Genomic DNA, 19,589 nt, shown 5'->3' with positions numbered 1-19,589 from the left:
AAGTTCTCTACAAAACTCCCCAGAAATCTCTGGGACTACTTGTATCCTGACCCGTTGTCCTTCCAGCAGGTATCAGGGAGGCTGAAGTCTCGCATGAGAGCAGAGTTTGTCACTCAGAGGCTTCCTCAAGTTAAAGGCTTTGTGCCTTTCCTCCCATTGATGGGGTGGTCCGTAACATGCTCCCACCCCAAAGTCACCTTCCCACACCGTCCTCTGATCCTGACCCATGGGCGCACACCCAGAGGGTCACCCATCCTGTGGAGGAGCCCCATCCACCTGAGCTGCTCCCACTGTCCTTGCAAGGTGGGGCTCCTTGGTCATCAGAGGCGATGTCAGCCTGCTCAGCCCGGGGCAGGGCAGCACCCTCCCTCTCACTGGCTCATTTCTGGCTGGAGGCCCAAACGCAAGGTTGGGCAGTGTTCAAGGGTTCGTGTAAGAAAAGGAACATATCTGCAAAACATCATGACCTCTCATGAAAAGAAGGTTTTGCTGAATCCACTTGCAAACATTACAGATGGAGAATGTATGGGACTCGGATATAAAAATTCCATTAATTTCAGGAAAATTGAATGTCTAAACCACTTGTAGAGTTTTGAACGGCTACGTTCAAACATCTGTACCAAAGAAAGAGGTGAGGAGACTGGAGTTAATTTTTGACACAAACTATATTTTATTATTTGAAATGCCAGGAAAATTCATTCTCATTACATGTGGGAACTTCTGCTGGGTGGTAGCTTTGGCCCTGTACATTCACCCTGGACCTCCTCCTTTTTCTCTATGACCCTCCATATATGCTTGTGCCACTTGGGATATCATACGTCCCTCCGGATGGCCATGGCAAGGAGCACACTGTTGTGGGTACAGGCTTGTAACCCTTTTGACTTCTGGATGGGCTTAATGAGCAACCTACGCTCCTCATTTTGGGAGCATGGACAGCCTTTACCACCTGCTACCCAGGGGATGTCGGTGGAGACACTCAACGTACCCAGGACATCCTTCTCCAGAACAGGAGACAAGGTCTCCTCTCATAGCTGGTATTTCTTCAGCAGCTCGCTTTGCCACTGCCGCTTCTTGTTGGGAAAGGCAACAGGGATCTTGATCTTACGGAATTCCTCAATGCATTTCCCCAGCTCAGACTCCAGCGCCCGTCTCTCCTCGCTCACTGCTGCTGCAGCCACAGGACTGACCTCCACCCCGTTCTCCTTCACTGCTGTGTGGTCGCTGTTTCTCCTCTGCCCCATCTGCTTCACCTCCTCCAGCTTCTTCATGGACTTGGAGAAGTCCAGGGTGTTGGGGCGGGCTGGGCACTCCTCGGGGGCTTCTGGCCATGGCAAGGAGTCGGTGGGGCTGGGGTCCCTCACCTCTGACTGGGGGTCTTTACCTAGGAGAGTCTCATCTGTGGCAGGAGTCAGGTTGGGCTCGTTGTAGCTGCTCATGCCGGAGGTTGCAAAGTCATCCCCACTGCTGGGGTCAGCTGGGTCCTGCCTCGTCTCATGGCTCTGCTCCGGCTCCTCTGGGTTGCCGTGGGCTGGGGAAGGAAAGCAGAGAGCTGCGTGAGGAGTAGGAGCTTGCACAGCCCCTGGTGACAGGCTGCATCTCGAGCCAGGCTGGGGTGCAGCCAGGCTGGGGGGCAGGTAGCTCGTCTCCGTTGGGCACAGGGCACGTACAACTGGGTCCCTGTGGGGTGGCCAGCTGGGCAAGCAAAGCCCAGCCACCACTCTGGTGAACCTTTCCCCAGGCCCTGGGGCCAGCCCCAGGTGGGCTTGTGGGGTCCTGGAAAGGTTATGGGCTTCCTGCGGTCTGTGGTTTTGTCTGCAGTGGTGCTGAGGGATGCTCAGCATGGGAGTGGTCCAAACCAGAAACCTGAGATGCAAGGGGCCCTGAAATGGAAGAAGAAACCACACAGCCTCCCGCAAGTCCTCGGGCAGGGCTTGCACATGCTTTTGTTTGTTAACAACAGTGGAAAACAAGCAGTGACTCTGCATGGGAAAGCCTCTGTGTTTCAATTACCAGCTGCCAGGGAAAAGCAGGGAGAAAAGTTAATGGGAGCAGCTAAAAAGGCATTTAGCAGAGGTGCCCCTGCTCCCCTCCCCAGGTCTGCAAAGAGCAGCAAATGCTTTTAAAGCCGAACCTTGGGGAGTGTTCACTAATGCCCGTGCCTTGCATGGGTGAGAAGGTGAGAGGGGTCTTGACCCAGCCCAGCAGACCCTTCCCACACATCCCTCCTGACTGCTGGTGGCAGCCAAGCCATGCCATCACCTCTGGTGCTGTCCCACCAACAGTGGCTACCACACTGCTCTCATCACCCGAGGGATGCGGAGGAAGCTGAAGATGGGCTCGTGGGGCTCTGGAATTACCGTGGGATGTGACAGGCTCAGTGGTGGGACAGCCGAGGTGTCCACAGTGGGCTGAGACCACCTGGTGGGTTCAGGTCTGTGCCTGCCTAGGGCCAGACCCTGCACATCTGGCAGAGTCGTTCTCAAAATGTTGTTTAGCAGAGATTTGTTTTGAAAGTTGTTTTGTATTGGTTTTCTTTTTCCTTCCCCCTTAAAGTTCTTGTTTTTCTAAATATCTTTGGTAGAAACATGGGCCTTCCTGCTCTTTGGAGGCTTTGGGACAAGGGGCTGTTTCTTGTCATTGTTTTCATTTGCACGGCTGCTTTTTTTGGCCAGTGACTTTCTTCCCCTCACAATAACAAGAATTGTTTTTCCGAGCAGCAGTATCAACCTGGCAGCGGTATTCATTGCTTCCTCTCAAAGCACTCAAAAAAGCTCCGCTTTAAAAAAACCCTGTGTGCAGCTTTAACCTGAGTAGTGCCTCCCATCTGCTGCTCTCCAGGTTGCCACTCGTAGTACCCCCCGCCTGCCTTTCGGTTTCCAGCCCTCCTCCTATTTCCACCGGCGCAGTGCTGGGGCTGAACAGTCACCCTTGCATTGCAAACACTCTGGTCGTCACAGCAAAAGTGGATTGTGAAAAAAATGTTCTGTGGGGTTTCATAGGAAGCGATTACCACCGGGGTGTGAATTATCCTCAACCTTTTCCCCTCCTCACGTTGCAGTTTTCCATACAGGACTATACAAGGGAGCGCACAGGACTCGGCAGTTACTGTCGGTAGCTAACGTTGCATATAGGCAGTCGATGAGCATCACCCAGTAATGAATCTGCCCAACGATGAATGGCAATTAGTGCTGCAACATCTGCCCTGACCAGATGTGCTCCAATCTTTGCTATGAACACGTGAAAGCAATCAAAAGGGAGTTTGAGTCCTGATCAAAAGTGTAGATCTAGTATAGGAAAAGCAGCGGAGTCTGGGAGAGGCTGTCCTGGTGCCACCCTCCCCCTGGCTTCTCCCAGGGGAGTTTTCCCTGTCCCTTTTCTCTCAGGTTTGTTCCTCTCCTTTCTTTATCCCTTAAGGCACTTTTGACTATCGAGCTGCTGGATGCCCTCAGTGATGGCTCCACGAGCAGGTCTCCCTGTGGGAGGTCTGCCCGGGGGAGCTGAGGTAGGGAGGACCCCAGAGCAGCTGAGGTTGGCTTCAAGGTGAACCCACTAAATCCTGCTGGAAAGCCACTGTCCCATTTCTCCGAAGAGCTCTGAAAACAAAGATTTTTCTCTAAAATATCTAAATTCCTGACCTGCTGGGAATTTTTTTAAGTACATCTGCTAGCAGAGATACAAGGCAGGTTATAAAGTATTTCTATTTTAAATTCCTCATCCTATACTTTGCCCCCCTCCATGGAAGCAGAAAATGTCAAGGTGGATTTTCTTCTTCCTTGAAAACTTTTTGTAAGGACAGAGTTTGGTTTTTTCCCCTCTTCCTTCCTGTTCTTTCTTTCTTTCTCTCTCTTTTTTTTTTTTTTTTCATTTTCTTGAACAGCTCCAGCACTGAAGTTACTAGAGGTGGAAAGCGTAAATGTCATCCATCACTGGGCAGAAATCTTGAAGGGTAGATTTTCTTTGCCAGATCTCTCCAGGAAGTTACAAGGATGCATCTTTGCCCCAAATTCTTTGACTGATGGAATGAAGTCTCTAAAGTTCTTATACTGCTTTAAGCATCTTATCTGCGAGCCTCACAACTGCATTTGTGCAATGGGGAGCTGAAGCGTGGGGAACATAAGCTGATGAACCCGAATTCATACACGGAGTCTATGGCTTAGCTGGAGACTGAATTAAAATCTCGTCAATTCTTCTCTAGCATCTTAGCTCCCAGACCATCCAGTGACTGTAGCTGCCTTGGTATAGCGGTTTTTTTCTAAAGCTTTCAAAACATTTTACATCACATTACTCCCAATTGAGGCACAGAAAAGTGAAATAACTTGTTTAAGGTCACCAGGCTGAGAACAAAACCAAGTCTCCTGAGTACGGCTTCTGCACGCTCACCATACCATACCATACCATACCATACCATACCATACCATACCATACCATACCATACCATACCATACCATACCATACCATACCATACCATACCATACCATACCATACTGCTTTCCTTTGTGTGGTCTGGCAAGGCTACTAACTGCAGCCTCCACACTGTTGCAACCTCTCCGCTCTTGCTACATTCCCATTGCACCTGGGTCTGCCCGAGACACACAGTGGGCTGCCGAGCCTGGGGAGAGCAGCACAAGGGTGTAGACCCACACTGAAAGATCCCGTACTAGAATACAGGTTTGCTAAAGCGTTATTTCTTTGCTTTGAAACTGCTGAGGAGGTGGTCTTCAGGCCTTTCCTGTGCTTCTCCAGTGCACAGCTTTGTCCATATCTTTTGCAGGTACCAGCAGTATAATTATGCTAATTTAGGTATGATGAGGTAGTTTAGACTATCTGTAGGTAGCCAAGGGACTTTGCGCAAAGGAACAAGTGAGTCTTAATGACTTGTCTTTGGAAATAGTCATTAATTGCCCATAACAACTTACTTACCTTTGTTCTTTCTCACTCACCAAGGGCATGTTATCCAGCCTGTTCTGGCTGGTTCTCAGACTCACATCTGATCTTGCACTCACTGCAAAATGAAGACCGCAGCAAGTTTTTATTTTCTCCCCATCACAGAACCACAGAATCTCTCAGGTTGGAAGGGAACCCATCAGGATCATCAAGTCCAGCTCCCTGCTCCTTGCAGGACCACTTAACACTAAACCATATGACTATGTTTTAATAAGTCCAGATGCTCCTTGAACTCTGATAGGCTTGGAGCTATGACCACTTCCCCAGGGCGCCTGGACCAGCAACCGACCACCATATGGTGCTGAAACACGTGGTTCCTCTTGGCCAAGCATCCTGGCCAAGCATCACAGCCCAGGAGTTCACCTGCATGGGCACATGTGTTTCCAAGCAGCAAAGGACTGGAGGGGAGCCAAAAGCAATGCGGATTTGCAGAAGTCTTCTGAGGAAAGTCAGCTCCATGTTGGAATTTGCAGGCTCCAACAACAGGCAGATGTCAAGGGGTGGATGTTCATCTTGGCCACTCTTGTACACTGGCCACCAGTAGGTATCCCATGACTGGTACAAGACACTTAGGTCTTGAAGTCTGTGCTTAACCCTGTCCATGAAACCAGAGTTTTTCTGTCCGGGGTGTGCTGTTAGGATGAGGGTGTGCTTTGTTCCATGTGTTAGTGATTTCAAGAGTGTGGGGATCTCTTTGGCTGTCTGACCTGAACCAAACCTGACACCAAATGCCCTGGACTCTGAGGCAGTCCAGGTCTTCCAGGGTATTTCCTTGTCATTGATGTTCTTGATATCTTTGGACAAATAACTTCATTTTTCCTCAGGCTAAGCTTCCCTCACATTTGTGTGTCTTGACATTGAGAGCCTGGCAATATGGGGATACAGCTCCTGGGATGATTCTAGATACCTCACAGCTCTTCTTCTGACTGCACCTCACAGCTACTGAACTGGGAAAAGAGATCTGCTATGCAGACCAAGTTTTTCACCACTTTTTACTTTTCTTAGACTTCGCTGCCTATGTGATGCTTCCGTCTGCTTTAGAGCATCAATTAGAGTGCAGAAGTGACACTTCCGACGCAGCCCCATGGTGCTGGTAGAAGCCCTGCTGAGTGCAATTATCGGGCTCCTGCACACGGTGAGCTCGTGCTTTGCAGGGGGAAGCACACACTGTCCCAACCCCTTGCTGCTTTTTTGGATAGCATTCTATTTTTCCAGAGTGTTTGACGAGATGAGCTCATGATGTGCCAGGAGCCTGGGGCTCAGGCTCACACTCTTGGGTTTGCTTCTCTGTCTCCGTGCTTCCAGCTGAAGGGGGTTGCCGTAAGGTCCTGATGTACACAGCTGAAGAGGAGGTTCATTCCTGGGGTGCCTCCCCAGCCAAACAGGGGATCTTCAGCTCAGACTGCGTTGGACTCAATGGTTGCTTTTCCTTTTCCATCATTTCCTGCAGAGACCCAAATTTCCCCAAAACAGAAAAGGAGATTCTTCTTTTTTGTCCCATACAAAAGTATTCTCTGAGCAAATACCAGGCAGCCAAGCAGAGCTGGGCATCAGAGGGAAAGCCCCACCAGGGGTAGAAGCAGAGCTCTGTGCATCTCAGACTATTTCTATTCCATGGCTTTACTTCAACAGCTCCTTTCCTTCTGGTTTTTAAATGAAAAAATGCTGCAACACATTGCTTGGGGTCAAACAGGAACATCTCAGTTCCTTCACAACCTTATTAAACTCCTTTCCAGCCTCTTAAACTTAGGGTGTTGTGGCACAAAGATGGGTGAAAATTCCAAAACAAGAGCTGGAAGAACATGTTTAGTTTGTGCATGTGTGTGTGGCTGGAGAAGGGGGACAGGAGCCTGAACAGTTCACTGCAATCAAAGTTTTGCTTGCCCTAAAAGTGCATTCAGAATACAGATTTGCTTTTCATCCAAAACTCTTACTTGAGATCCTGATAGTGACGGGGAGCGTAGACTGTGTCCAGAAAGCAGGGGGTGATGGAAACAGTTGCAGGTTTTATATGTATATAGAAAGAGCAACTTCCCCCAGAAAGTGCCAGCCTGTGTCTGCCCCGAGTTAAGCGATCACCGGTGGTGGCCAGCACAGGCTGGATGTTCACCAGGATGCACAGGGGGTATCCAGAGCTTACCTATGCCCGACGCAATGCAGATGCTTCTGTGCAAGCTCCTAGACCCCATCGATCTCAGGTCCTGCCTCTACCTGAATTGTTCATTAAAAAGTCAAGCTGAGCCCAGAAAGCTGGGGTTTGCTCTCCTGGTTGGCTCTAATCTCCCTTATTTTGTCAAAGAAGGACAAGACTCAGCATAAATAAGTGTCTTTGACCCTATCTGCCAGCAGCAGTAGCCTATGCGTTCCCAAGAGCCTCGGTTGCACCAGTTGTGCCAGCAAATGTTGTTGCTAAATCTGCAGCATCGGTGACTGTTGTGAATGGATTAACTGCTATGGCAACCCCAGCAGGACCCGGGGGTGCCAGGACCAGGACGGACAAACAGCCTTTGGCTTTAAACTTCCCTGTTAAAACCCAAGGTCCCTTCGTTGCTCTGCAGAGTAATATATATAAATTTATCAGCACAGGAGCTGCTTTTGCTTTGCATATTCTAAAAATGTCTGTTTAATGGCTTTAATCTGGCTGGCAGATAGTGCTGGGAGCTTCATGTGCAGTTGTGCCAATGCCCTTTGCTCTCAGGCTGGTACCCGGGCCCTGCCACGCAGCCCTGGGAATGCCCGTTAGTGCTGAGCTGGCTCTCCACAGAGCCCTGGATCCCTTTGCAGAAGGTACCAAGCTCAGCAGGACACACCAGCTAGGCTGGTTATCTGAGAAGTGCAGGTGGAGAGAGTGGCTTGAGCCCAAAACTCCTTGCATGGGTGGCAGAAAACCTAGCTTGATTCTCCCCGCTATTTTAATAATCAATTCCTGCTGTTACAAATCCTCAGCCAGAACCAGGAGAAAAAACCAGCAAGGGGCACCTCTTGAAAGACCCAATCTTGCAGCCTTGAACAAATAATCCAGATTTTTCTCCATCATTCAGGTTGTCCTTTGCTGTCAGGAGGAGACAAGGTGGGTTCGGGAATCAGGGATTTCAGGTTTTTTTCCTGAGGGCTGATCGAAGCATGAGCTACTGTCCTTGGAGTGAAGGTCCAGCTCCCAAAGGCAGAGGAAAGCTGGTCAGCAGTATCTGCTGGCGTTGGTACCCTGTGTCCATGGATGCTCAATGCCCTGCAGTACCCCTTGGTGGGCAGTAGCTTTGTTTCCCCATTCCTCCCAGGCCCTCTGTGGTAAAGATGTTAAGAACAGTTTGGGAAGTGTGTAAATGATGGACATGTGCTCACAAACATCACCCTTTTCACCTCCTGTGGGTATGACAGTCACAACTTCACCTCTAATACAGATGTTTAGCTTGCAGGATCGTGGTACATGTACAGGCAACGTGGCTGCAGGAAAAAAATACCCTCAAGAGCGTTCATCTAAATACAATAAGTATTGGCTGGGCGCTTGTGAATATACACACACAGGGCAGGAATGGGTGCGATGTGAAAATGCCTCCATCCTGCAAGCCTGTGCACTGGAAAAATGCAGCAGCCTGGTGGAATGGGCATATGAACGCTGTGTAATTCAGACCTTATTTGCATTTAAATCAGCAAGTCTGTCATGAAGAACCTATGGATATCTAACTCAAAGCACCTTTTGTTCTATGTGACTTCTGTCAGTACCCAGGGTCTGTCTGGAGATGGAAGAAGCACCATAAAGGGTGCGTTTCTGCTGCTAAAGCCCCCGCCGTGATCTAAATCAGTGCTCACCATTCTCTAAGCCCCTCAGTGAATGCTGACACGATATCCATCAGTGGGCTAATTGCTCTTCTGAGTTCATGCCATGATGGTTTTAATCTCAACTTTCTCCTTATTTCCTCTGCTCCCTGGAGCTGGCAGAAGCTGACACGGCACAAGCGGAGCTGTGCGAGGGCTGTAGCCTGCCTGCTGAGGAAGGAGAGAACTGTGCCTGCGTGGCGTCTGGGGCTCTGACTGTGTGCTCTTTGCCTTAACCACACAGTTTATTGCTGCAATTCAAATCCGTGCCTGTGAAACTGTTTATGTTTCCCAAACATATCTTTTTTGTTGTTGTTTTGGAAGGGTACGAGCTCTGCTGCCAGTTTTAGACTGTTTCCTGCTCAGTGTGGATCTGTGCAGTCCCAATATTTCTTCCCCCTTATTCATTAGCAGTGGTATTTGCCCAAGGGATAATGCCACTGGTTAATGTAGCATCTGCGCTAATTTGCTTCAGTTCTGGCACTCCTGCGGAAGGTGGGAGAAGCAGCAGCAAATCCCCCCCTCCAAGGGTCTCCCAACTCTCGCTGCCTTCTCTGGCATGGCTAGGCAGAAATTTTGCTTCCCCCTGGTGCTGGGGTGTCCCAGGTCCTTGCAAAGTCCTTTCTGAGAATAACATATGCATGCAATCTGCTGGAGGAGTGGCTGTGAAGTATCTGTGACATGCCTCCCAAAGTATGGCCAGCTGAGGGGTGATGAATACATACATGATGGACAGCAGCTTTATTGGACCAAGACTTTGCATGATTGCTTCATTTGGACAGGCTTTTTGAGTGCAATGACTCTAGCTTTATGGCAGGGATGGGAATTACAGCACGTTTCATTTTGGCAAAGCAGAATGGTTTCAGACACAAGAGGTCAAATTCCGGTGACGGTGCAGAGCCAGGCCCTCAGATGTTGTAAGCTGCTGCAACTGAGGCCAATGGAGCCATGCTGATTTACATCAGCAAAACATCTGTCCCAGGGTAGACATTTCAATACCACGTGAAGGAAAAGCAGCTTTCACTAGGCACTTCTTGTCAAGCCAATCAGTATGGGTAAGACCTGCCTATTTCTTGGCAGGAATTAATCATCAATACTGTGTATGGCCAAGCCTTGCCATGAGGAGCTGCTCAGCTAAGAGGAGCAGCTTGAGGAGCTGCTCAGCTAAGAGGAGCAGCTCCTGGTCAGCCTGAGCTGGGTCCGCAGCTTGGAGTCCACAGGAGACAACAGCAGCTGGGGAGCAGCCACCCCTGTGCTGAGTCCTTCAAGCTGGAAGAGGCCAAGAGGTCTTTCCAAGGGCATGAGCTGGTGTTGGGAATGCCTACCTGGAGCAAATCATCGCTAAAACCCAAATGGGTGTCCCAGTGGGAGTTATCACATCGGTTATTACCACTCTGTTTGGTGCCCTTAAAGAATTGCCGGGTTTCTTAAACAGCTGAAATATTTCTTAACCTTACTCTAACAACCATAAAGGTATTTCAGCATATACTTAAAAGAATCATGGAATCGTTTAGGTTGGAAAAGACCTTTAAGATCATCAACTCCAACCATTAAACCAGCACTGTCAAGTCCATCACTAAATCGTGTCCCCAAGCACCACAGCTACGTGTTTTTTAAATGCTTCCAGGGATGGTGATTCCACTGCCTCCCTGGGCAGCCTGTCCCAGTGGTTGACTACCCTTTTGGTGAAGAAATTTTTCCTAATATCCAATCTAAACCTCCCCGGTCGCAACTTGAGGCTGTTTGCTCCTGACAATCATTGGCAGACTTTGAGGGTATGCACCCTTCTCAAGCCACCCATTTCTGTCCAGGATGAATTTGTCCCCAGCCACAGAAGATCGTCACTGGACATGTCCCTGAGGTGGGATGACAGTTTTCTGCCTGCATCCACAGCTTTGAAAAGGTTATAGAGGAAATAAATTGTGCAAATGAAAAAATGAAGCACAGAAATTGTTTGGCATTGATATTTGGGGGAGAAGAGGGATTCTTGGGCTCTCCTAGTCATTGGCTGTAAGGTCATGGAAGGACATTAAGTCTTACATGGTTAGAAGCCCCAGAAACTAATGACTACCCGTTGAGTTTCTGCTTCACTGGGTTCCCTCTACATGAGCAAATGAAAGACAGGTGAATCCAGCAAAGCAGCAGGTCCCCACACCGGGATTTGCATCTTCATGTCTTTTGTTGGGAAATTCCAGCAAACAGGTGTTTGTACTTTCTCCCGTGTCAGGAAACAGCAAAGGTTGTCTTGTGGTTTCTCAGGAGGAGGTCAAGGCTGATCCTGTTTTTGGGAAGGGATGAACGCTTGCAACCCAGGAGATGTGATTCAACCTTTTCACCTGCTCTCTGCTATGGCATGCACACTGGGAAACTGATTTCTGGAAGCAGCTCAGCATGGGAAATCTGTTGAGTGCGGGAGAGCCTATAGTGCCCTGGTGTTGACTTACGATTCACTTAAATATACAGCAAGTCCGCACCAGTACAGGTACATCTGGTGAGAGTGGTGACTTGGAGGATCCACCTTGCCCAGGATCGATGCTCATGAGCAGAGACCTCGCACTGCCTGGAAGTCTGCCAGAAGACGCCCTGTCACCCTCCTGTGATAAAGCTGAGCAGTAGGGTCGTGGGAGCTAAACTAGAGCACCCCAGGTTGCACAGCAGGCTATGAAGAAAACCATGAAGCTTGCATACAGGAAGCCTCAAGCCCACATCCCATCTTCCCACCTGATGGAATGAGGTTATAATAGCAGTCCAGACCCAGTCACAGTTCTTCCAGAAGAGACAGCCCTTACCGTGCCATCTGCCTCTCACCGGCCAGTTCTCCAGTCTGGGGTGTCCTCCCCGAACTGAGTGCAAGCCAATGAGCCTTTAACTCCAAGCCTGGGCCAAGCTTGGCATAGGTGTAACTAGAATCAGGAGTAAATTGTTAGGGATGAAGGAATGGGATACAGCAGGAAGAGGGAGAGACTATGACACGGGGCTGGCAGGAACACGTGTCCCTGTCGAGCGCCTGCTGCTAAGGGCAGGTCCCTCGAGCTGAGCAGAGCAGGGCTCTGCAGGCTGTGACTGCAGGCACCCCGGCACAGCACACTGGCATGTTTCTCACCTGGAAGTACTTCTGCTGTGTCTGTCTTGAGATCCAGGATGGGTTCAGAAGAAGACATGTGCTTTTTGGGGCTGTACTCTGTTTCTGAAGGCTCGGGAATAGGCAGGCTAAGCCAGGAGCTACCTAAAAAAGTCAAGACCGAAAGAAGAAAATCTTAGATGGCAAGCGATGCTCAGGGAGTGTGACAAGGGACCAGGGTGGCGTGCAGTGCCCACACTAGACATCTGGTTGCCCACAGAGTCTAAAGCACCTCCCGAGGCAGCGCACTGGGTGTCTAGAGCAGGGAGTGATCTGGACAGCATCTGCTGTGATCCTCCCCTGTGCCTCTCCCAGTCCCCTTCTTAGGGTGGTATTTCAGCTATGGGAAGTGCCTGCAACCACCTCCCACAGCCTCCCACTGTGCATTGCTATTCTTCCTCCTTCTTTGAAGCTCTTCTTCTGCCTCTTTCCTAAACCTTTACACCACTGGATTTCAAGACATTGCTTCATTACCACTGAATTTGCAAACAGTGAGGAAATACCAAAGTGTTTATCCTAAACTAAGATTAGTGCTCCAGTTCTTCCATCTTTGTCTTTCCTGATGTTTCTGTGCAGATACTTAAATTTCCCGTATAGCACACATACAGCTTTGGTTCTAATTGTAGTTCCTACCCCACCCATAAAAGGGATTTTCCTCTCCATGGCAGCCTCAGAGCTGGATCATCCCACTGGCATGCAGCACAATAAATCCAGGCTTCTTTGTTTCTACTTGCTCTGCCCACAACAGTGGCTGCTGCCTCTGCAAGACATGCTTGTGTGGGGCAGTTCTGCTAGAAATCCCCCCAAATCATTTGGGATTGGCATCTCTGGGCTGCTCACATGTCCAGAGGCTGCTGTGTGCACTGCAGGAGTGAAGTCAGAGTGGGACACACATATGTGCATACGTACACACATACACAGCCCAGCGCGTGGCCCTCCACACCCTCTCATCATTGTAGGTCTCCTTTTTACTCTACAAACACACATAGCATGCTGGAAAAATAGGCTGTGTCTGGCAGGAGAAGTTTCAAGGGTGCTAGCGTGTCTGCCTGCACCCCACGTCCCGCAGTGGCGCAGGGCAGAGGCACGTGCCTTGTAAGCACATTCATGTCCCCACTTTCCCCCCTGGCTCCCATGCATCCGCACGCTGTATGCTGACACCGTGTGACACACAGGCACACTCTTGCTTTCATCTAAATATTTCAGTGCTAAATACCCCACTGAAGTACTTGTACACTGCTGCGGGTCCAGCACAGGGCACAACACAGCCGTGACCCAGCCAGGTCCCTGCGATACAGCCACTGTGTCCACTGATCTCACTGATGCTCTTCTGAACTCCATTTTCACACACTTGAAGCTGCTGCTCATCTTCGGGGCAGGTATCTCCACTCTACCACACCCACAAGCTAAGAATCACTGTCCAACAGCTAATGAGCAGCTGTAGACCAGAACATAGGCTCTCCACGCATCGGAGATGGAGACACCATGTGCCACACTGGCTCTGCCTTTCCAAAAGCTGGACCACTGCTTGCCCAACTGACACGGCAGCTAAGTGGAGCTTTCTCAGTGCAGCCACCTCTGCTCTTGCGGAGGGATAAGCAGCATTTGGCCAAAGTGCCCCTGATTTGGCACGCAATGAAGATGTGCTCTGCCTCGCCATGGGAAGCAAGGGGTGGAACTGCGTGCCCCAACCTCTGCAAGACCAAGAGCTGAGCAGCTTTCTATGGCTTGTCGTTGTCAGAAACCAGGACAAAAAACTCTGACAGACAACCTGGTCATGCCTGACCTCCACGATCCAGCACTCATGGACCAGAATAAGATGCTCTATCCAGGAGAGGGCAGCAGAATCCCAGCATGCTCCATGCCTATTGCCACCATCATCAGCTGTGGTTTCCAAGAGTCAATTTCTTACTCTGTCCTAAGATGTAAACACATCTTTCTACTTCCCTTGACAACAACCTTCATCCAGAGACTCTGTCAAAGTCTTTGTGGTCACTGTATGTCAGTGCATCTATAAAAGTTTCTAGATAATCATAGAATCATTTAGGTTGGAAAAGACCTTTAGGATCACGTCCCAGAGTAGCTGGTTTTGTACTCAGTTAAGCAGAGGGACTGTCTGCAGTCCCAAATTAAAATCTAGAGGAGGAAGGCTGAGTCAAATTCAGTGCCATGGGGCCCTAGCAAACCCTTTTGGGAGCTGCGTGGGATGAGCAGGGCAGAGCTCAGCCACCCAACAGTCACCGTGAGCAATGTCCTTTCTGGCAGACCTGACCCCTCTCTCCTGCGGTTGCAGATGCCCCTGATCACAGGACACAGGGAACAGCAGCCAACCCCTCCGCATGGGACAAGAGAACATGGGGTTGAGTTGAGGTCCTGGCATGCAAGTGGAGGAGGAAAGAGTTTTCAGTGGCATGAGAACTGCAACACTGAGGCTCCATCACTAAATTTTCATGGCTGAGGTTCCCCAGGCACCTTCCAAACACCTGCCCAGCATCCAGCAGACCTTCAGCAGGGGCCAGGCCACTGGGTTTCTTCTTCCACATGCTGTCATGCAGCAGATGAGAGTGGCTGTGCAAGCCAGTGCTTATTAAAGATTTAAAAGGCAAGCTGTCAGCACTGCTGCTAAAGATGGGCTTTTCCTCATATAGCTCTATCCCTCTCTAATACTAATAGGATTGGAAGGAGGGACATGGCAGCGTACCGACCAGCTGAGGGTGAATGTTTTTTCCTTGCACAGGCTTTGCACACCTTGAGGGATCTTTCCACCAATTTGCTTATCTTCCAGCACCCTCCTGGGTTTTCTGGGATTTTGGGTTAATCCCTCATACTCTGCAAAGGGAGGTGGTGCAGCCTGGGAGCAGAGGCACAGAGGAGAAACTGCTCTCTCCTGGCTGTCCCTCCTCCTGACACCTCTGCCAAGCGAACACAAGATGCCCTCCCGCCTCCCCCGCAAGCTGGCAGAGGGGTCTGTGTTCTCCGTGTCCGTCACCGGAACAACTGCATTAATCCCCATTTTGTTTAAAATTACAGCTGGGCAATGGCTGGAGTTTCCATTTTTGCAAGGACTTTTTGGGATCGGAAGCCTGGATTTGGACCAGGCTGGAACAAACACAAAGAGTTTCATCCTTCTCTGCAAAGGAAGATGCTAAAATCAAAACCCATTCCAGCATCATTTCTCAAGCTATTAAACTTTCTTTTTTAGTGATAGATCCTATAAACATTTTTTCAAAAGGCATTTTGACACGATGCAAACTGCCTGAATGTGTGATTTCCTTCTAAAATGGAGCAAAACTAGACCAATTTCAGGATAAAGTTAAAGTTAAATCTATGGTGATAGAGGTCAGTTTCATCCCAGTTTTTCTTTCCCACTCCACTTAGTATATCACTCTCTCACTCTCCCCTTTGGTTAAATTAATTAAGTTTGTGAATCACTGAGATTAACTGATACTGAAGGACACAGTATAAATAGTTTTGCTTAATTGCCTGTAGCCAAAGGTGGGGCAGCAAACTTCACCTCTTCTTCACAGATAGGGTTGGGGTTTCTTCTGCAGGGAGTCAGCAGGGAGGATAACTGGCACCCCCCTGCCCCGTGCCCCTGGAATCAGCCTCCATGTCTGTCAGGGGATTCCCCCGGTCTCTGCATCCTCCTCCTGACCTGCAGGATTTCTCCCATAGCCACAGTCGCTCTGTGCCCTGCACACCCCTGGACCTGCCACAGCTTCCCAGCAAGAGCTACCGAGAGCACCCAATTCCCCTGGTCTCTGCATCCTCCTCCTGACCTGCAGGATTTCTCCCATAGCCACAGTCGCTCTGTGCCCTGCACACCCCTGGACCTGCCACAGCTTCCCAGCAAGAGCTACCGAGAGCACCCACGGTACCAGCTCAGCGGGGTCAAACTCCCCCCTGCACTGGCCTGGATGAGGCGTTACTGCCGAGAGAGCTGCCCAATTTGCAGCATCCAGGATTTCACCCACTGATGGGGGAGACAACCAAATGCCCATGGTCACATAGGGATGCAGAAACAGAGTCAGGAATGAGCTCAGATCTCATGATAGAAAAAAACTCCAACCTCATAATGACACCACACAATACAGTGTAGTGTCTTGGGAGTTTCTGTGCTGCAGAGCTCTCCAGGCGTATGAGGGATTGCATGTGTTCATAGCAATGACTTCAACACCATTAGCTCATCTTGCTCTTTAATCAGTGCCATATGTGCAACGTATAGGCAGGCTGTGTATCACATCCAGTTTATGGCTGGATTGGAAGTGACGGCCTTGAAACCATAAAATGGTAGTTAAAGTCATCATAATCCTTTTGCTGTCTTTTACCTTCTAAACTCAGGACACGCAATTGGCTGGTGCTCTTGGTCTTAGTCCTGGGTTAAATGTGTCTTTGGTGATGGGCACAGCGACAGAGGAGAGGAGAGGAGAGGAGAGGAGAGGAGAGGAGAGGAGAGGAGAGGAGAGGAGAGGAGAGGAGAGGAGAGGAGAGGAGAGGAGAGGAGAGGAGAGGAGAGGAGAGGAGAGAGGAGAGGGGATGGGGAGGCAAGCCAGGAAACGAATGCTCCGTTGGAGTCAGCCAGAGCAGGGCTTGAGGAAATCCAGATCTTGGCTTGTCCATCTGGCAGGACTGAATCACGAGAAGGCAGTTATTAAAGAGATACAGGTTTTTGTTGGTCCCCTGCCAGTCTCGTTCAACAAGGAGGCAAATGAGCAAATAAAACAGAAGCCCCCCTGGTTTCACTGACACCGTGTGGCAGGTGAAGCCACCTCTGCCTGCCGGTGCCAGAAGCCTGGGGTCTGTCCAGCCCACAGTGAGAGGGTCAATGCTTCCCCCACCTCACAAGCATGGAAACACAGGTCAGGAGGCATAAAGACTTGTCCAGGGTTGAGATGGAAGCCCCTCGCCTGAGCTAAAACTTTATATCCTATCCTTCTGGGGCTGTACACACCCCTTCTCTGAGCTGTTTTCCCTCATCAAGGCACAGCTTCAGCCATAGTATTTGAAAAGTCCATTTCAGCAATAAGGAGATGGCAGAAAGGACAGCGTTGTCTTGGCTCAACATTTCCACCTAGCCAATTTCCTTGCTCTCTCCAGGGAACACCATCCAGATGGTCTAACCTTTCTGTTTTCTGCTAAAACTCAGCTATACTGTGCCATTTTGAATGGAAAACAGCTCCCCAGTCAAGTGCTTCTTGTTCTTTGGGCTCACCAGTTTACAAAAAACCCAACCAATTCCTGCCCACCACCCCCGTGTGCAAAGAGGAAGGTTCCTTCAAGAGCATCAAGGCAGCACTTGTATGGGAGTCAATGAGGAAAGGTGAGGAACGTGTTCCCCATGTCACAGCTTCCAGGAGGACTGTACATATGAACATGCTGTTCCCAATGATCGTTCCTTGGCAGTGTCTGCTGCACAGAACAGCCTCCAGCTGTCTGTCTTTAGACAGGAACCTGCATTTCTCTGAATTTTCCAGGAGTCACTTTCAGAAAGCGGCCCTATCGGCAGTTTCCAAGTGGATGTAACTGCCCTCACTTCCTATCCAGATGTTTTTGCCAAGCAGAAAATCCACAAACTAATGGCCTCATGGGGAGATCCCAGGCAGGGCTGGGAGATTTCTGAGTTTGGTGGCCAAATTGGAAGTGTCAGCCACAGGAAGGCAAGAGGGAAAGGTGGGGATCATTGCAACTCTTAATATACTGGGGGGAAGAGCAAACTGGAATCCTTTCTTCATGTCAAACCAATTTTTTTCCTCAACACCAAAGGGAAGAGTTGCATTCTGCATTTGGTTAAGAAAAGCAAAGGGCTTAAATTCCCCAAAGCAAGGCGGCTGCCCAGGAAAGGCACTGCCTGTCTGCACGGAGCAGGCGAAGTCCTGTACATGTAGCATGGATCCACATTTCCTTCATCCAAGCAGAGTCTTAGCTTCTGGGTGAGAAGAAAGGGGAAATGGCCTCTCCTCTTTCTCCTCCTTCCAGAAATTCTTGTCCTATTTTGCAGAAACTCTGCCCAGTTTGACCCAGATCTGTGAGAACTTTGGGGTCAGGCAACACAGCAACGTGCTGCAGTGTGCTCTGTGTTTCGGTGCCCCTGGTGAGCATCTTCCTCTTGGAGACTCACACCAGACTTCATGGCTTTCCCTTCTCTTTTGGTGTCAGTTTGGGGAGCTAAGGTCTGCTCCTAAGGTCTGCAGCTGCATCAATTACACCAGCTGAAGCCTGTCCCAGTACAAAGAGATGCTCTAGGTAGACCCCTGGGTCCAGCTGAGCACCCCATCCTCATGCCAGGCGTCCAGCCCAGACGTGTGAACAGATACTCCTTCTCCAGCCAGAGTAGACAGAAGAAGCATCATTTCTTTCCAGCAGTGAGCTGTAGAGAGATGAAGCAATTTGCAGAGAACTAACCCGCTTCACCCCCCAAAAAGAGACAAAGCCTACAGACTGCAAAGTCTCCCTCCCACTTCAATTTTCTCCGACTCTTTGTGCCTTTTCCTACTTGAAGAGAGTTCGAGGCCAGTATATCACTCATTGGAAAACGTACCAGAGTCTAATCCAGCCCTCGGAAGCCTCCCTTCCATGTTACAGCTGCAGTTCTCCCCTTTCCATTTCCTTTTTGGAGCATTAAGTCCTTTGGGCAATGACTATTTGTGGTTCTGGACTACAGCCTTTCCCAAAAGCTGAGGAATGTGCAGAATAAAACCTCCCTGTGCAGCTCTGGGAGCCAAGCACGAGCTGAGCAGTGCAGGGGAGCTGTGCTTTTGAGTGAGGTACAGCCTCATGCAGACCGCCCTGTGGGCCAGCACCCCCACGCGTGCAGATGCTTACTGGAACGTCTGATTCACCGTCCCCGCTCCAACGTCCAAGGTTTGTATGAGCGGAGCTGCCTCTCCTCCGAGCCTCCTCCGGCTCTCCTCACCTTTTCAAGAGACTAAACCCCAGGGTTTGGGAAGATATCGAAATCCCTGCTGAAAGGTGTTGGCTCAGCTCCACTTCTGGTCTCAAACCCAGTTTGGCCCACAAACCCAACCGCTTGGGTGATATCCTATGGGTGTAGCGAAGGGACTGAAGCCACCGAGGAGGTTTTCCTGGCCAGGGAGACCAAGCACTGGGCCACCTGGGAATCATAAGCAGCACAAAGGCACTACTGAATCTCAAATCCTCTAGACACCTCCTTGCCCAGAGACACCTGAACCCCCATCTACACCAGCACCCTCACCTGCTCCCAGGCTTGCCCTAGGACATCCCTGGTGGTGATTTACCTGGAAGGCTGCAGTGCCTGGACAGCTGCCGGGAGACATGGCCTTGCACAACAGGACCTAGAAACAAAGGAGAAGGTGTGAGTCTGGCTCTCCACTCCATGTGATAGCTTTCTGGTAACCTCTCTTCACATGAGCACACCCATTTGGGAGGGATTGAAGGAAAGAAAAAGAGTGCTGTGGTCCTATACTGTGAAAAAATTATTTTCAGGGAATTCCCCTGGGATGTGCACCATGAACCTGGCCAGGTTTTACAGTGCATGGCACATGGTCTTCTTTCAAAATGTGTCTGGTAGGTACCCTGCTGCACTCCTCTGGAGCATCTAATGCCTTTTTGAGGCACAGAGTAAGCTGACACCCTCTTTAATCCAGGAACAACTTCACCAGCTCAAACCCATCTCGGTGCATCAGCTAAACAGATGCCCTTGCACTAGCAGAAACCAGCAGTTTTCTGA

General features: G+C 49.9%; 1 protein-coding gene across 1 annotated transcript; it reads right to left on the bottom strand.

Moving 5' to 3' along the window:
- Positions 1–638: 638 nt before the first annotated feature.
- LOC102047475 (BTB/POZ domain-containing protein KCTD8-like) lies at positions 639–19,252 on the bottom strand. Its single transcript, XM_027809310.2, has 3 exons — positions 19,138–19,252; positions 11,864–11,986; positions 639–1,528 (listed from the first exon to the last, which is right to left on the bottom strand). The coding sequence occupies exons 1-3, from the start codon at positions 19,235–19,237 to the stop codon at positions 1,026–1,028; spliced, it is 726 nt and encodes a 241-aa protein (XP_027665111.2). The 5' UTR covers positions 19,238–19,252; the 3' UTR covers positions 639–1,025.
- Between the last annotated feature and the right edge of the window lie 337 nt (positions 19,253–19,589).

Source organism: Falco cherrug, chromosome 15 (assembly GCF_023634085.1).
Source record: "Falco cherrug isolate bFalChe1 chromosome 15, bFalChe1.pri, whole genome shotgun sequence".
NCBI classification, from domain to species: Eukaryota; Metazoa; Chordata; class Aves; order Falconiformes; family Falconidae; genus Falco; species Falco cherrug.
The sequence above is the reverse complement of the archived record's forward strand: the minus strand, read 5'-3'. Positions and strand labels throughout refer to the sequence as shown.